Below are 16,830 nucleotides of genomic sequence, written 5' to 3'. Positions count from 1 at the left end.
ATATATTATATAATATATTTCTAAAATGATAAGCAAATATTGTCAAAAACCAAAAACCAAGCCCATTGCTATCGAGTAGATTCTGAGTGTTAAAATGCTGTGAAGAAAAATATAGCAGGATAAGAGGTTAAAGAGTGACTCTGTATGTGTGTATGTGTGTGTGTGTGTGTGTGTGTGTGTGTGAAAAAAATGTAGCTGATTAAAGGCCTTTCTGAAGAGGATCTGGAGGATAAGTATCAGACAATCAACTAAGGGATGGGAATAAATAGAGAAGGGAAGAGGACTGAAGGATTGAACACTGAGGTATGCCAACATTGAGTGGTTAGAGAGAGATGGAGGAAGCAGCAAAGGAGATGGAGAAAGGTTTGCCAGTGAGGGGAAATAAGGTACCCTAGAAGCCAAGAGAAGAGTGTTTCAAGAAGGGGAGTGATCAACTATAAAAAAAGCAGACAGAAGATCAACTAAGATGAGGACTGAGAAGTGACTTGGATTTGGCCAGACATAGCCCTCTCCCTTAAGGAGCTCACAACCTAGTTGGGTGGAAAAATAAGGAAATAGATAAATTTCTACACAATGGTGGAGGTTGAGTTCTAGAGATGCAAACAAATTTCTGGAGACGGACTGAAGATGGAGCAAGGAACTCTTCTTGCATAGTCAAGGAACGCTACATGGAGGAGGTGTAGCTTTTCTGGATCCTGGTAGGTAGGAAGAAGGGATAATAACCAAGATTCACAAAACCTAAAACAATTTTTTCCACCTGCTTGTTGATTTTTCTACAGTCATCCATGTAACACTAATATTTCTGCTCCCAAGTTAATATCCCATTACTATTAATCCATGTAGTCATACCTGTCAATTACTGTATGATAACTATTTTATTATTATGACCAGTCCCTGGAGAAGGACATCATGCTTGGTAAAGTAGAGGGTCAGTGAAAAAGAGGAAGACCTTCAATGAGATGGATTGACACAGTGGTTGCAACAATGGGCTCAAGTGTACAATAGATAGTGCAGGACTGGGTAATATTTCATTCTGTTGTACATAAGGTCGCTATGAGTCAGAACGAACTCGATGGCACCTAACAACAAAACTATTTTGTAAGGACAATGCATATACTCCATCACATCCCAGTTCATCTGGAGGATAATTTTTTAATTATATTTTTCCTTGTTGTTGTCTTTACTTTTAATTAAATTTTAATTCCTTTTCAGAGTTGTGTGCCAGTGTAGAGATCTTATTCTTAATAATAATAGCTACCACGTACTTAATGTTTACCATGTGTGAGACACTGTCCTAAGAACTTTACACATATGAATTTATTTTTACAAACAACCTATGAAGCAGATACCTTTATTGTCCATGTTTTTCAAATGTGATAAATGAGGCACAGAGAGGCTTAGTAACTTGCTTGAAGTCACACAGTAAGTGGCAGAGCCAGTATAAGAACTTGTGTCTAAAACTCAACATCTTGAGCACTATGCTATATCTCCATCTTTACTATTATATTTCTTCTTTCCTGCCATGGCCATCTATTAATGAAAAATCTCCTTCAAGGGATAGGCTCTTTTTGAGCTGAATGGCAATTTTCTAAAGACTCAGTAACTAATTGTAGGTTGTCATTTTAGAGTGGACCAGTAGGACTCAGGGATTGAATACTGATTCCAAATGAAGTTCTTTTACATTGATTGTAGATTATCATATGACTGTATAAGGATTCACATTCAATCAAATGCTGTGTGGGGAGGGTGGTGGTGAAAGAAGCTAGAGTTTTTGTGATGGAGAAGACCTTTTTGCTAATAAAAATGATCACCTCATCACAATCCTAGATGTATGTGGGTCACATCTTCATTCCCTTTTTAACTTAACTGAAAGCACATGAGATGATTGCTATTTAAAGAGGCACAAAGTGTAAATCACAGCAACAATGTTGAGGAATGCCTACTATGTGCAGCCAGAACCAGTTGCCATCAAGTCAACTCAGACTCGTGACAAACACATGTATATCAGAGCAGAACTGTGCTCCATAGTGTTTTTAATGGCTGATTTTTTGCGAAGTTGATCGTCAGGCCTTTCTTCTGAGGCACCTCTGTGTGAACTCAAACCTCCAACCTCTTAGTTAGCAGCCAAGCTCATTAACCATTTGCACTACCCAGGAATTCCCACTATATGCAGAGTGGCTGTGATTTGCTAGAACAAACTTCAAGATGTTTTGATGCTCAAGCAGCAGCAAGTATGCACATAATTGAAATATAAAATAACTTGATCTAATGGAGTATAGCTGGGGTCCAGCCTTTGTTTGATCTCTAATGTGTTTTTTTTTAAATCGGCTGACTTTATCTCTGATGATGGTTTTCTCCTTTTCCTGACATTTGCACTGGAACTGGTTCTCCCAACAGATGGGAATTTGGACACATAATTTTCATAAGCCTTTGAAGCCTCTCCCTTAGGAGATTTTGGGTTCCACCTTTGATCTAAAAGTTCATGAAATAAGGTACCAGCCAGGTTTCCCTTTTGTGACAGAAAGAAGGTCTAGAGTAAATAGTCTTTGCTAAGATGTTTGCAGGTCAAGAAGCCGAGTAACTTTCTTAAAGCACGATCCGCTAATTTTATAATTAGTTTTTTTTTTTCCGAGATCAAAGTCTACCTGCTATTTTCTTTATTCTGTTCTCATTAAAATGTTCTTCTGTGGGCATAGGCATTATATTTTCAGAAAAGCTTAAGGGAGTCAGCATTAAAATTTGCTCTGAACTTCTGCAAATATAGAAAAACCTGCTGAGAAATGGATATTATTCTCACTGTGTTTTTTTTTCCCTATGTACTATGTAGTAATGTCATAAATCACGTAAATGTAAGTGGAGGAGGGGATTTAGGTGATTGTTCAGCTCTGGAAAAGAAGCTACCTCCTGTAGAAAGAGGATTTCAAACGGCCACATAGCGAACTAAGCACTCACACAGGTTTCCTGTGGGCCGTTTCCCCTTTGCTAAACCTAACTCAAAGCCAAGGTGAAGGAAGAGAAATTTTCCTCTGACAAAATCTCACATCTCTGATAATTTGCCACATCCATCACTAGGTTCAAAAGAGTTATAAAATTTAGGCTAGTGTAAGCTTAAAGAATTTCATAAACTTGCATCTGAGGAACTTAATAAGATTTGTGCTAGCAATTTAGAGGAAAAGTAAGACTCAAAATGGAAAGACCAAGACAATGTTATCACACTGACCAGTATACCTACAAGTTTTGGAACACTCAAAAAATATAAGTTGGCTGAAAGAACTAAATTGTGGCTACCACATCTTAAATGTCATGATTTGAAATATTTTATGCCCAATTTTGTCCTTTTGGGACATTCTGTACTTTAATATGATCTAGATTTTATTTTTATCTTTTATGTTTACTTTTACTTTTTTTAAACATATAAATTAAAAAAAATTTTTTTAATGAAACATGTGGATTAACAGAGATCTAAAACCCTTTAATACTTTTCCCCCCATTTACAACACCAGGAAAACGGAAGTACAGTATTATGGCACCAGTTGTTATTGAAAAATGAGTGTTCTGATATTAATTAATCTTGGCGTTTTCATTTACGAGTGGTGTGAGGTGAATCTATGAAAAGCAGCAAGAATACTTCTTTCACCAGTTGTGTGTCTAATGGTAATATTTTCCTTTGCAAGAAAGAATTGTGATGCCATCACACTACATTAAAAAAAAAATGTTCACAGTGAAAAACTGATAAATCTTCAGGCACATGTTGAGTTAAAATCTCTGGCGCCAAAGCCTAGAAGACAGTTGAGGTTATTTCCCCAGTGTTATTCATTTGATTTAAGGCGGGGTGGAGGGAAGGTGTTGTAATACAAATTGATGTACAAATTGTTCCCCTAACAATTCCAGCAAACTCCTTGTTGTATGTTATGCCAAGCTACCTGGTTATTGCCAGGCCCACTCCCAGTAATAACTGAAATGAGCCAGGCCCCTCTGCGTCATTCACTCTGTGTGCAGGCAGGCTTTCCACCTTCTCTTACCTGCATAGTGGTCAAACACAGTGGGCACGTACTCCTCTGGGAAGGCGTCGTTGGCGTAACTCATCAGCAAGCAGGTTTTCCCCACGGCTCCGTCACCCACCACCACACACTTCAACATCTTCTTCTCATCCTTGCCACCACAGGCGCAGCTGCTGTCATTTCCCTCTTTGCAGTTCATTCTTGCGGCTTCAGCTGCTGTGACTCCTGCTGCTGCTGTTGCTTCTCCTGCTTCTCCCAAAGCACATGAAGCGGCAGGAAGCAGAGCCAGGCTTGAGTTTACTCTGCCTTACTTTGGATAGCTTGGCTCACACAGACATGGCCGAGGCAGCTGGTACATGCCCTCTTGCTTATCATCCTGGTAAAGAAAGGTAACACACACTTGGGGGAATGATGAGAAGGGTCTGTCCCTTTTCCCTGTCAGTTTAAGCTAAGAAACCCTCATTTTCTCAGAGTTCTAGGGGCTTCCTGGCAGTCTAGAAATCTCAGCTGCCCCGAGGGTTTCACTCTGCTCTCCCCTTGCCAGCCTGGTTCAGGACAGTGGAATTTTGCTAAATCTTTCCCATTTTCCACTTCACATCTAACATGGAGGAAAGCTGGGCTTTTTAATGGAGTTTTCCCCTTGCTTCCTTTAGTTTGCCGAGTGTCAGGAAATCATGGGTTTCCTGCTGCATTCCATATTAGGATCAGTGGGCTGGGAAGGCTATAACAATGGGAGCTCTGTGTGTGTGTTTGTACTTCTGGGGAACGATGCCAGGACATGGAGTGGGAAAACACTAGGGGTCCCACTGCAGACTCAAGCTGTCAGACTTCCTGTTTCATCCACTGCTGTGGGGCTGTTTGCCCGCGGCTGGCTGGGAAGAAGCTGACGACAGGATGAAAACCCCAGGAGGACTGTCTGCCACAGAAACAGAGGGAACGGTTTAAGTGAGCAAGAGAAAACCACACCAGAAATTGTAGGATAACATATGACATCATCCCTGACTGAGTCACCAGTTTAAAGCGCTGCAAATTAAAAACGGACAGTTCCTAACATACTTAAATAAGAAACCTTCAGCAGTGCTTCCCTGCAATAAAGAAGAAAACCCTTCAGAGTTACATTGTTTGAGAAGGAAACATTTTTGTAGGTCATAGGGAGAGTATGAGTGATCAGGTTTATAAGCTGCCACACTTGAGCACCGCACTCAAACGTGTTCCAGACACAAAAGTTTCTATGATTGTAGCACATAAAAAATCAATCAGATGTTGGACAAACTTGCTTCTTCTTATTAGTACATAAACACACATGTGCTTGGCTCACACTTAACGCTCTTGAAAATCAGAGTGGGTAGGACGGCTTTTTGGTTTGTTTCAGGTCCTCAAATGCTGCTTTAGCTTGGAAGTTTCGCTTTTGGATTTAGTTCTCTTCCCTTGGGTCCCCTTGGCCCTCTTCATTGGCAGCTAATTTATTTGTCTGTTGGGTCACTCAAAATGAAGCCCCTTTGAAGCTCTGTATTCGATTACTGTACTTGGTCTCAGAAAAGAAGTGGAATTCTGTAAGTGATTTTGACAAATAGATCAAATATTGTTTGGATGGAGAAACTTTTTATTTGAGATTTTTGAACGTTGATTTTTAAGAATTCAAATTATTCAGTTGCTTTGGGGAAGTTTCTTTTTTGTTTGTATGTTTTCTCCTTTTTGGTGGGAGAGAAGTCAGCTGTAATAAGTGGCTATCAATAAAAGATATATATGTTTATATATATATAAAACCCGTTGCCCTTGAGTTGAGTCTGACTCATGGTGACCCCATGTGTTTCAGAGTAGAACTTCATTCCATAGGGTTTTAAAGGCAGTGATCTTATGGAAGTAGATCACCAGGACTTTCTTCTGCACTGCTGGGTGGTTTGGAAAAGCTATTCTTTTGGTTAGTAGTCAAGTGCAAGTCATTTGCACCACCCAGGGAGCCTCATAATATATATAGCCACAAACAAAACAACCCGGTGCTGTAGAGTCAATTCCAACTTATAGGGACCCTATAGGCAGAGTAGAACTGCCCCATACGGTTTCTGGGGAGTGCCTGGTGGATTTACACTGCTGACTTTTTGGTTCGTAGCCATAGCTCTTAACCACTACGCCACCAGGGTTTCCATATATAGCCGTATCTAATATATATGCCACTGTATAATAGATATAGCCCCAAATTTCTTGTTTTCACTTGTAGTAACATTTGCCATAGTGCTTAATGTCCCGATATTTCTTTCTTATAAGGGATGGTGTTTCAGTCAGGTTGTGGTACATCAGCTAGGTTATGTGGCAGTAACAACCAATCCCCCAAAGCTCAATGATTTAAAGCAACACGTTTCTTTCTTTTTTTTTCCTGCAGATTTATTAGCACATCACTGCCTTGTTGCCATAATTCAGCAAACTCATTTTTTTCTTACATTTCCTTCTATCAAGCTATATTTCACTTACTTTAAGAAAAAAATCCTACATTTACTATTAAATATCTTTAGTTATCAGGAATGTGACATGTTGATTAAATGTTCTAAAACTGTCATAATTCTTATTTTTTAAAATAATATTTTACTGTGTTTTAGGTGAAAATTTACACAGCAAATTAGGTTCCCCTTTAACAAGCATTCTCATTATTTCTATTCTATTTGTTCTGTTTCCATTAATCTAGCTTCCCTTCCCCTCCTTGCCTTCTCATCTTCACTTTTGGGTAACTATTGGCCATTTGGTCTCATACAGTTAATTGTTTAAGGGAGTACATTACTCATGGGTGATATTATTTATTTTATAAGCCCATCTATTATTTGGCTGAAAAGTGACCTACAGAAATAGCTTTAATTCCAAGTTCAAAGGGTAATCTAGAGTGATAGTCTAAGTGGTTCCTCCAATTTCTATCAATCCAGCAAGCCTGTCCTTTTTTACGAATTTGAGTTTTGTTCTACACTTTTCTCCCATTCTGCCCAGGACCTTCTATTGTGTCCCTGGTCAGAACAGTCAGTAGTGGTAGCTGGGTACTCTCTAGCTCTTCTGGTCTCAGGCTGGAAGTGGCTGCGGTTCATTTGGCCAATAGTCTTGTGGGCTAGTTTCTTCTTTGAGTCTTTGGTTTCCTTCATTCCCTTTTGCACCAGAAGAGTAGAGAGTATATTAAATGTAACATATTTATTTCTTGCTTACACTATACCACTATTGTTTATTATTGTCATCTTCATTCAGGGAATCTAGGCTGATGGGACCGCCACATTGAGAACACTGGTAATCACTGTGGCAGATGAAGAAACGAACGTGGTATAGTAGCACTGGCTCTTAGAGCTTCCTGCTGGAGGTAACACTTCTGCTCATATTCATTGGCCAAAGCAGGTCATATGCCCATACTTGACACTTAATCCTACCAAATGTCAAGAGGGAGTGAACCAAATATCGGTGAACAGCCTGAATGACTGCTAGAGACGATTTACTTGAGGTTAAGTTTTCAGTGTGGAAGTTGAATTGTTTACGTTTAGTGCCATTCTGAAGCTTTTGAAGTCACCTATGATGACAAGTGATTTATGTATACTTGTTTTCATTTAGTATACCTAGAACATCTAGAATATATGATAATAAAATTTCAGTTTGAAAACTTTCACGTTTCTTCTTAAAACACAGGCTGAGTGTGAAGGTGGTAGCCAAACAAATCTGTGCAGGTAAAGGAATGATTGATAGTGTCAAGAGCCCAACCCTACAGATTAACATGATCACTTTGAGCACAGGGTTATGATATGTGTTTGGCAGAACTTTGAGGGGATTCTGCCTTTGACCTTGTTCCTGAGATCAGGCAGTATATGTGGCATGGCACTCCATTCAGATACAGAGTTCTGAAACATGGCTGCTCAGCCTGATCAACTAAGACCCTGCATTCCTCCACTGCAACTATGCCCCAGCTAACCTAGGACTTGGCCTAGGAAAAACTTGAGAAATTGGACTGAGGTGAAATTTTGGCACATCTGTGTGTAATCTAAACCTTGTACTATCGGACCACAGATATTTAAGTACATGCCCAGATTGCTACGTGGACTAAAAATTAAGAGAATTAAACGTACACATGAATAATATTGAATCAGCAAATGTTGTATTATGTTTTTTTACAAAAATTTTAAAAAATTAAGAGAACTGAAGCAGCCAATTATGGGTCCTAAACCTCTAACTCAAAAGACTGGTACATTTGCCAGATTGGATTGTATGCAAAGATAGGTCATGACCATGGAGAATGTTATCTATATTTCTCAAAATAAACTTGTTTTGGTATTGTTTACTGCCCCCTAAATTGAATATTTATGGGTAAAAACTTCTGCGACACCCTAGCAAAAATGGTAAAAAGGTTTAAATGTTAATATCTCAGCTTGTTGATTATGTGGATCATAGTCTCTATTTCAGAATAAATCTTTTTAAATATAAAAAGATTGACCTGAAACAGAATAATAGAATCTTTAAAAATATGTAAATGCAGTTAAACATTGTTCTTTTAGGTCCATGAGTCCTTAGAAGTGTGGTTACTTATTCTATTCTGTTCAAGAATATACTTCAATTCCAAAGCTTATAGGTACAAATTTAGAAGTGGTATGAAGACCATTTGCTAACATATTCTTTTTCAAATGCTTGTACTTTTGGATGCTGGGCCATATAAATGATAGAGTGGTGGTTACATGACCATTAATTATTTGGTTTACCTCAAGCACCAAGTTTACACAGACTTACCAGGACATGGTGAAATCTTGTTGGGTGATTTTTTTCCTGCTGTTCCCAAGAGATCTTAATTCCTTGGCTCCTTCTTGTCCTCTGAGCTTTGACTTCCCATGAATATCCCCAAAAGGCAGCAGAGCATTTTTTCATAAAATTCTGACTCTTCTGATTGTTTCCAATTTTACTGTAACTTTTATAAAAGAGCTCAGACTTCTCTCCATTTCCCCCTGCCCCTTGTGATTAAAACTACAAGTTACACGATGCAATGGGATCAGATACTCTGATTCTGAATTAGGAGGTAGTTTTGACTCTAATCTTAGGAACATGGACTCTGCTGTTGTTATAATGATTCCAGGCAGGATGCCCAGCTGAGCCACAAGCCAGAGAAAGCCCTCTCTGGGGTCAGTATGGGTGTTACACCTGCAGTGGTGGTGGGGCAGTGTAAGTGGAAAGGGGCTGTGTAGTTCTAGGTGTTCTGACCCAAACCTCCCACAGGGCCTAACCCTCCAGGTCAGTTGGGGTACGGCTAAAACTGAACAGGCTGTCCTAGGACTGACCTGGAGTGGAACCACCCCTCCCCAAGGGGGATGAGTCATCACCATCAGGGACACTCATGTGTCTGAATTTTTTATCTGTTAGGCCACCTGCATTCAGACTCTAGCTGTTGCCCATATCAGTCATATTTTCTTAGATATTATCTTTTTATAGTTTCAGAGACGGCTTTCTTTTTCTTGCTTAGAATACTTCTTTCTCTTTGCCCAAATCTCTTAGTTCTGAGAGAAGTAGGTTACTTGGAAATCACAGGCAGATGGAGACTTCCATCTGTCCTAGGAATGAAGAGGCTGATTTGGCCAGTGATGGTAAAGATATGCGGGTGTGTGCATGTGTATGTGTACGTATGTGTGTGTTTCTTCTGAAGTTCTTGATTGCATACCTTAACTAAGAATACAAAGCTTTGTTCAAACAGTGGGAGTCCTGTGGGTGATCTGTTTTTGCTCTCCTTCCATAGTAACACAGAGGTTAGGGAACTTTCAGGTTCCCCCTTCTAGATATGGGGAGTCTTTTCTGGGGTTATTTTATTCTGGGTATACATAACAGTTTAGAAAGACATTTTCCATTAATTCCTGATCTTACATTGTAGGGTTTTGTTTTGGAAGGTAGAGGAGTTTGAGGTTGAGTGGTACTGGGTGTTCCTCTACCAAGCCCAAGGAGTATGGGATAGCTTGTAGAAATAATCAACATGGAGTCGAACAAAGATTCTTGGTGCTTCAACTGGTGAGTGATATGTTCATGGGGGATCTACTGGGAGAGTGAGAAAGATTGGTGGAAATCTTCTACCACTTCTGGAAAGACAACTGAAAGTTTGCCCTTTACTTAGGATGCACTGTAGTAGCATCTTTGTCATATAAAAATTAAGGTACATAGACTGAGAACCAGAAGGGCCTCTCAACAATAGTCGGGGACATGGGATTCGTGGGGTTCTGCTGTCTACAAGGAAGCATTTTGATTGTAATGATTGATTAAACACAAAAATATATCTTCCTGAAAGCCTTCAGGTTACCAATCAGCTCCTTGGTGGTAAAACCTTAAACGCAGAGAGCAGTGCAATTCTACTCCATGGACTTAATGTGTCCAGCCACACTTCCTTAACAGCTCATTTACTAATTAATTTGTCCAGAAATCACCTGCATTAGAATAAAGAAAGACATAAAAACTGTTGTTAGCTGCCACGGAGTTACCCCACAGACTCATGGTGACCCCATACACAATGGAATGAAATGCTGCACCTTCCCCATGATCAGTTGTGAATAGGACTGTTGTGATCCACAGGGTTTTTATTGGTTGAATTTCAGAAGTTGATAGGGAGGCCTTTCTTCCTAGTCCGTCTTAGTCTAGAAGCTCCACTGAAACCTGTTCAGCATCATAGCAACACATAAGCCCCCACTAACAGACAGATGGTGGCTGTCTATGAGGTGCATCGGGCAGGAATAGAACCTGGGTCTCCCACATGAAAGGCGAGAATTCTACCACTGAACCACCCCTGTGCCCCTAACAGGGTTTAAATGAGAAGACAGCTTGAATCTCAGATCAGTGCCTGTTTATGATAGGGATAGGGAGGAAAGATCCAGAAACTAACCTCCAGCTGAGTAAGTGGAAGAGAGAGTTGGGAGAAAAAACAAAGCAAAACAAAAAACAGAGCTATTAAAAATTTCCCAGGACAAAAGAAGGAAGAGAATAGAAGTCTTCCACAATTGTCACCCCAGCAACCATGACAAGGCGTTGATAGAGTCGTAATGTAAAAAGACACATGACCTTCAGATTTGAATGCCCTAGAAAAGACTGCCGCTTATTGTCAAGATGGAGATTTCTTCCCAAGTATTTATTTTCCAGACTATTTAATAAAATTTCATTTTTGTTATATTTTTCTGTTCACACTTTATCATGCTGATTTACTTATTCAAAGCACGGTGGGTGCTTAAGCAATATTAAATAGTGGTTTTTATTTTGCTTCTATTGTTTTTGATCATATCATAGTTGGAAATTATTTTGTATTTGATCTCACTTTTTGGGAAATTTTAAAAATCATAATTGATTTTGTGAAAATGTATCTCTCTTGTGTACTCTGGAAGTCTAAAGGTAACTTATTTTTACTTGGAATTTATGATAAAATAACATCATTCTTTAGTGACTTTATAGCAGGAAAATTGGCAATATGTTTAAAATGGTTTGGTTTTTGCAAATTTCAGGCATGTTCTTTCATCTGCCTTTATTTCATTCTTGCACGTCAAAGGGAAGATGATCCTTCAAAACTACCCACATCTATAAAGCAATCACGGCTAATTCCAATGACGTCAAAACCCAAGTACCCTCATTCATCTCAAGTAGGAAGCCTTTATAGTAACATCTGCCAATTTTTCTAAACCTCAATCTTTTTAAATCTGGAAGGAAATTTTATAATTATCAAATCTAACTTTCCAAACAATAAAGGAGTGGCTTTTACAACATGCTTCCCATGCTGTGTCTTCTGCATGAATACTACCGTCTGCTATCTAAAAGAACAACTATGATTTACTATTTCCATAATCAGGGTGTAGTGGGCTCTGTACTAGACATTTGTTGTTTTGTTTTTCTAAGATCTCTTTCTTCTTTTGGTAACAACGCTCCAATTTGCCTCTGGGGAGCCCCTCTTTTCTACTTTCAGCCCAAGTTGTTCTACTAGGGCTGAGCCAGGTATGGACACATAATCCAGGTTGAGAATACGAGAATTATTTCTGAGATTTTAGCTGAAGCTCTTTGGAAAGACGTGGTCTTTCTCCCCGGAATTTCTTTCACTAAAAATCACATAAGCTTGTTGGGGCCGTCTTTGCCACAGATAGAGCTGCCTGATGCTAATAAAAATGATGATGATAACATATGTTATATTTTGAACTCATTTAATCCCCCCTCCAAAACTCTATGAGGTAAATATTATTATTATTTCCACTTTTATTATTAAAAAATAGACTAAGTGAAATGAGGTGATGTGCTTATGTCAAATGGTTGGGAAGTGGTGGATCCAGCATGCTAAACTCAGCAGCCTGGTGTTAGAGCCATGCTTTTAGCCATTATACTACAGAAAGGGTAGACAAAAACATACCTGATCACATAATCTGAGCCCCTGGATCTAGCTGTTCCTAACATGGGAAAGGTTTAGAAAGATTTGAGATATAACTTCTCAGAAAGCCCTGGCTTTCCCTTTTGAAGAAACCAATATATTCTCTTTTTAGTTTAAATTAATTTGGAGTGGATTTCTATTATTCTCTCTGATTAGTGCCTGCATGAAAGATGGAGAAGTCTTGGATAAATTATATTTTGCCATGTGATTTTTGAGACACTTCATATGTTTGCTTGACAAATCCATGAAATGCTCAAGGAGCATTCTGGGTGTATGTGATTATAATTTGAATTTATTTTTCCCTTGTATTAGTTTTCTAGGGCTGCTGTTACAAAATTCCACAAAGTGGGTGGCTTTAAACAACAGAAATTTATTGTCTCACAGTTCTGGGGGTGAGATATCTGAATTCATGGCATCAACAGGGCCATGCTCTCTTTGTCTGCTCTAGGGGAATATTCTTCCCTGTCTCCTCCCGCTTTTGTTAGCCCCAAGCATTTCTTGGTATTCCTTGGCTAGCAGATGCATCTCCACATGGCATCTGTCTCCCTCTTGTGTGCCTCTTCCTGTTTGTTCTCTTTTATAAGGACGGGACTTACATTGGATTTGGACTCACCCTACTTTAGTATGACTTTGTCTTAACTGATAAGATCTTCAAAGGCAAGATCTTCCAAATGAAGCCACATACCAATGTATTTTTTGGGAGGGAGACACAATTCAATCTATAACAGTCCATCCTCAGCCCCGCCCCCCATCATGTTCTTCCTATGTGCAAAATACATTCATCCCATCCCACGTCCCCAAAAGTTTTAACTCATTCTAGCATCAACTCTAAGTAAAGTCTGAGTCCAAAATCTCATCTTCTAAATCGTCTAAATCAGGCATGAGTGAAACTCTGGGTGTGGTCCATCTGGGGAAAAAATTCCTCTTCATCTGCGGACCTGTGAAATCTAGAATACAAGTTACCTGCTTCTAAAATACAATGGTAGTACAGACATAGGTAGACATTCCCATTCCAAAAGGGAGATATTGGGGGCAAAAAAGGGGCCATGGATCCAAAGAAATTCTAAAACCCAGCAGGGCAATTAGATTTCAAGACTTGAGAATAATCCTCTGTTCTCCTAGCCCATCTGGATGGCAGCCCCTTTCTCCTGGCCCAGTGGGATGGTAGCCCTGTCCCCCTTCCCTGGGCAGAGGCCCCCCACCTCAACAGAGAAGGTGGTGGTCCCACCCCTCAGACCTTTGCTGACAGCCCTGCCTGCCTCTGAATCACTCTCCTTTTGGCTCCATTACTTCTGGGTAAGCTCCATCCTCAGGATCTACAAGTAAGCCCCTGACATTATCAGGCTACAGTCACAGTGGAGCTAAACTTCACATTCTCAGCCACCCAGCCTGGTAAGGAGGAGAGTGTTCATCTTGACATTCCCTGTGCAAGGGCCAGATTTCTCTCTCTTGGGTTAGATGGGATATGCTGATAGATTTAAGCCAATCAGGCCCCACCTCTGGTGCCCACCCAATGCCAGGGCTGAAATACGGGGGTTAGGGGGTGGGGGAAGAAACTCCAGATACTGATCTTAAGAAGGGGGAATAAATAGCACATTTTACACAAATAACACACGTTATATGTTTTCTGCCAACCACATCCCCCTGCAGTATTTTTGTTAGCATGTATGCCAATTTTTTACATGTTGCTATAAAAAAATTAGCATGCTTATAAAAATACCTCTTAGGGAGGGATGGTTGGCAAAAAAATCATAATACACGTGCTATTTGTGTAAAAATACAGTAGTAATAGTAGTAGCAGTAACAATAGTAGTAGTAGTAATAGTAGTAATGGCTAACAATCAAGTACATGCTATGTGCCAACATATATTAGCATATCTAATCGTTACCACAACTCTATTAGATAGATACCATTATACTCCTCATTTATAGATGAGGATACTGAGGCACTGAGAGATTAAGTTCACACAGCTAGTAAGTGGCAGAGCCACTGTTAAGAATGGATGTAGGATCATAAGAAATGAGTGTCCACTACACTCATATTTCACCCTCCAGTTATAATCTTCGACTTTTTATTTAAGAGCCATGCAATGTCACAATACTCAGTGCTCTACAGTCCACGTGTCTCCTTCAGTCTGTCTGTAGTGATTGTGTAAGCCATGTGGGGTAGTGTATCAGTTTCTGAACTCTTGTACTTTTAAGTCATTGTCTACATGCCTTTGTTCTTACTGAAACCACTGGTAAGGCAGTATACTTCTCAGTGTGTCGTTTCTGCAACCACACCCAAATCAAGAATGAATCTTAAATATCCTTCTCCCCTGTTTTCATGGCTACCTTTTGTATAATCAAATCAGGATTAGGACTGCGAGGTAGTGTGAAATGTCATTGCTTGGATGTACCATCTACACCTTTAACTGCAAATTTTTTGATATGATATAGAACAGGAGCCATCTAACCTTTTGCTTGGTTTTATTTTTGTTTTCTTTTTTTCCAGTAGGTAAATTTGTCACATAATAGGAAATGTTTATTTCCTTCTACTTTGGATACAAAAGCTTATTGTCAGATAAGTCGACTGCCTTTTATAGCTTTTTTTTTAAAAAGAACTAAATACCAACTTACTCACTCTCTTCCTTCCCCCCAAATGTATTTTGGACATAATACGTATTAAAAAAAATTAAGCTATCACATTCTCTACACCATGAAAACCTAAGAGATACTGTTACTGAGCCAAGTCAATTTGATGAATACTGAGCATCTTAGGAGAAAAATGATATTCATTTCTAAAGATCTTTTCTTTGGTTAATGTTTGTTTCATGCACTTATTCTTACTATTTCTTATACCACTGGATTCAGTACAATGCTTAATCTTAAATTATTCTGGACTGAAGAGCTTTAAAAAAATGTTGAAATTCTCTTTACATTGTTGGGAAAAAGCTTCCTTAGAGTGAATATGGGCCCTCAAAATTCAGTTGAGGAGATGGGATTTGTGAAGCCTGATAACTAATGTGCTGTGGTCTTAAGCCCAGGCCTGAATATACTGAAAGAGATAGATACCATAAAATGAAGTGACAGCTCAAATGGATTGATTAGGCTTTGTAGAAATATAGATTTCCACTCTCTTTTCTTAAGCCTTTCCTTAAGCCTTTCCTTAACCTCAGAAATAATTGTACAATTGACTCTGGCATAACATAAATAGCTCCCCTGACAGCTGTGCTAGAAAATTCAAATGTGCATTTTGAGAAGCAGAAGAATCTTCTACGAGGCAAGATAGATAGATAGCTACTATTGAGCCAACTCCAACTCATGGTGACCTTATGTACAACAGAATGAAATATTGCTTGGTCCTGCATCATCCTTATGATTGTCAGTATGCTCCAGTCCATCATGGCAGCTATTGTGCCAATCAATCCTACCCAGGGTCTCCCTCACCCTTGCTGATCTTCTACTTCACCAGGCATGATCAGGGATGGATTACCTGATAAGCAAGGTAAATATGTGCTTAAGGCCTCAACAAAACATAAACACCAGTTGTCCATTGCAAAGACCCATAGATACCAAGCAGACAGGACACAAGGACAAGCAAGTGCTGCAGTGGAAAGGAACTGGCAGGGCACTAAACGAAACTGATACCAGCTCCACTGTGTGAGAATGTGCCGATGGAAATAAAGTTCACACAGGGTCATGAGGGTACCCATGCACAAGGTTGTTTAAGCTATGAGGCCCTACCACTTCAACACCTTCACTGACATCTGTCTCCTATGGTCCCCTCCCAGGTAATAGAAACTCTTTATCTGGGTGGGTCTTTTGGGTGTATACTATTCCTAAATAAGAGGTGGGGGTAGGCTGTCGAGCGTAACTCTTGCTACATTCATGCAATATGCAACTGGATCCAACATGAGCAGTTACTGGGCAAAGACAGATTATATTAATGGATAGCAGGTCTCTGATCCATTTTGAGAGAACTATGTTGTACATCCATGTCTGCTGATCCAGCAACTCCAGCCAGGAGGGCCAGCAATGTTCTTTGCCATGGTACAAACATGAGAGTATGCTCTTGTGCACCTCCTGGTAAGCAACCAATGGGAACTCCAGTCCCAGATGATGCATGAAAGCGAGGGAACTTGAACAAGTCTACCATTGCAATGACTTCAGTCAAGTTACTGTATAACATTTACTTGCAGAGTTATGTCCTAAGTTTTGTAAACAATAATATTTATAACTTTAAAATATGTTTGACATACAAGTGGACCTATCAAAGCAAAATTGGTGAATGTCAATTTTTCATTGTGGGAGATCAACAGAATTTTACACTGATTGTTGAAACAACTAAGTTCACTGACTCATTTTCTTTGTTGTAGAATATGTGGAATATTCTTTTTGTAGAAAATGTGGTATATAGTAAAAGTCTTAGTACCCCACCTCTACTAAAAATTTTACAATCCAGTTCAT

General features: G+C 39.4%; 1 protein-coding gene across 2 annotated transcripts in view; it reads right to left on the bottom strand.

The window, feature by feature from the left end:
* Positions 1 to 9,060, bottom strand: part of RHOJ (ras homolog family member J) — a 100,108-nt gene extending 91,048 nt beyond the window's left edge. The window contains exons 1-2 of one of the 2 annotated variants that reach the window (XM_004370935.1): positions 9,051 to 9,060; positions 4,023 to 4,217 (exon numbers count right to left, since the gene is read on the bottom strand). In XM_004370935.1, coding sequence (XP_004370992.1) covers positions 4,023 to 4,200 — 178 coding nt within the window. In that variant the 5' untranslated portion in view covers positions 4,201 to 4,217; positions 9,051 to 9,060. Of the gene's footprint in view, positions 1 to 4,022; positions 4,662 to 9,050 lie in introns of those variants that run through there. The other variant, XM_004370934.1, reaches the window with a different exon arrangement.
* Between the last annotated feature and the right edge of the window lie 7,770 nt (positions 9,061 to 16,830).

Source organism: Trichechus manatus, unplaced genomic scaffold (genome assembly GCF_000243295.1).
Source record: "Trichechus manatus latirostris isolate Lorelei unplaced genomic scaffold, TriManLat1.0 scaffold00010, whole genome shotgun sequence".
In the NCBI taxonomy this organism is placed as follows: Eukaryota; Metazoa; Chordata; class Mammalia; order Sirenia; family Trichechidae; genus Trichechus; species Trichechus manatus.
This window is presented reverse-complemented; position numbering and strand designations above follow the sequence as displayed.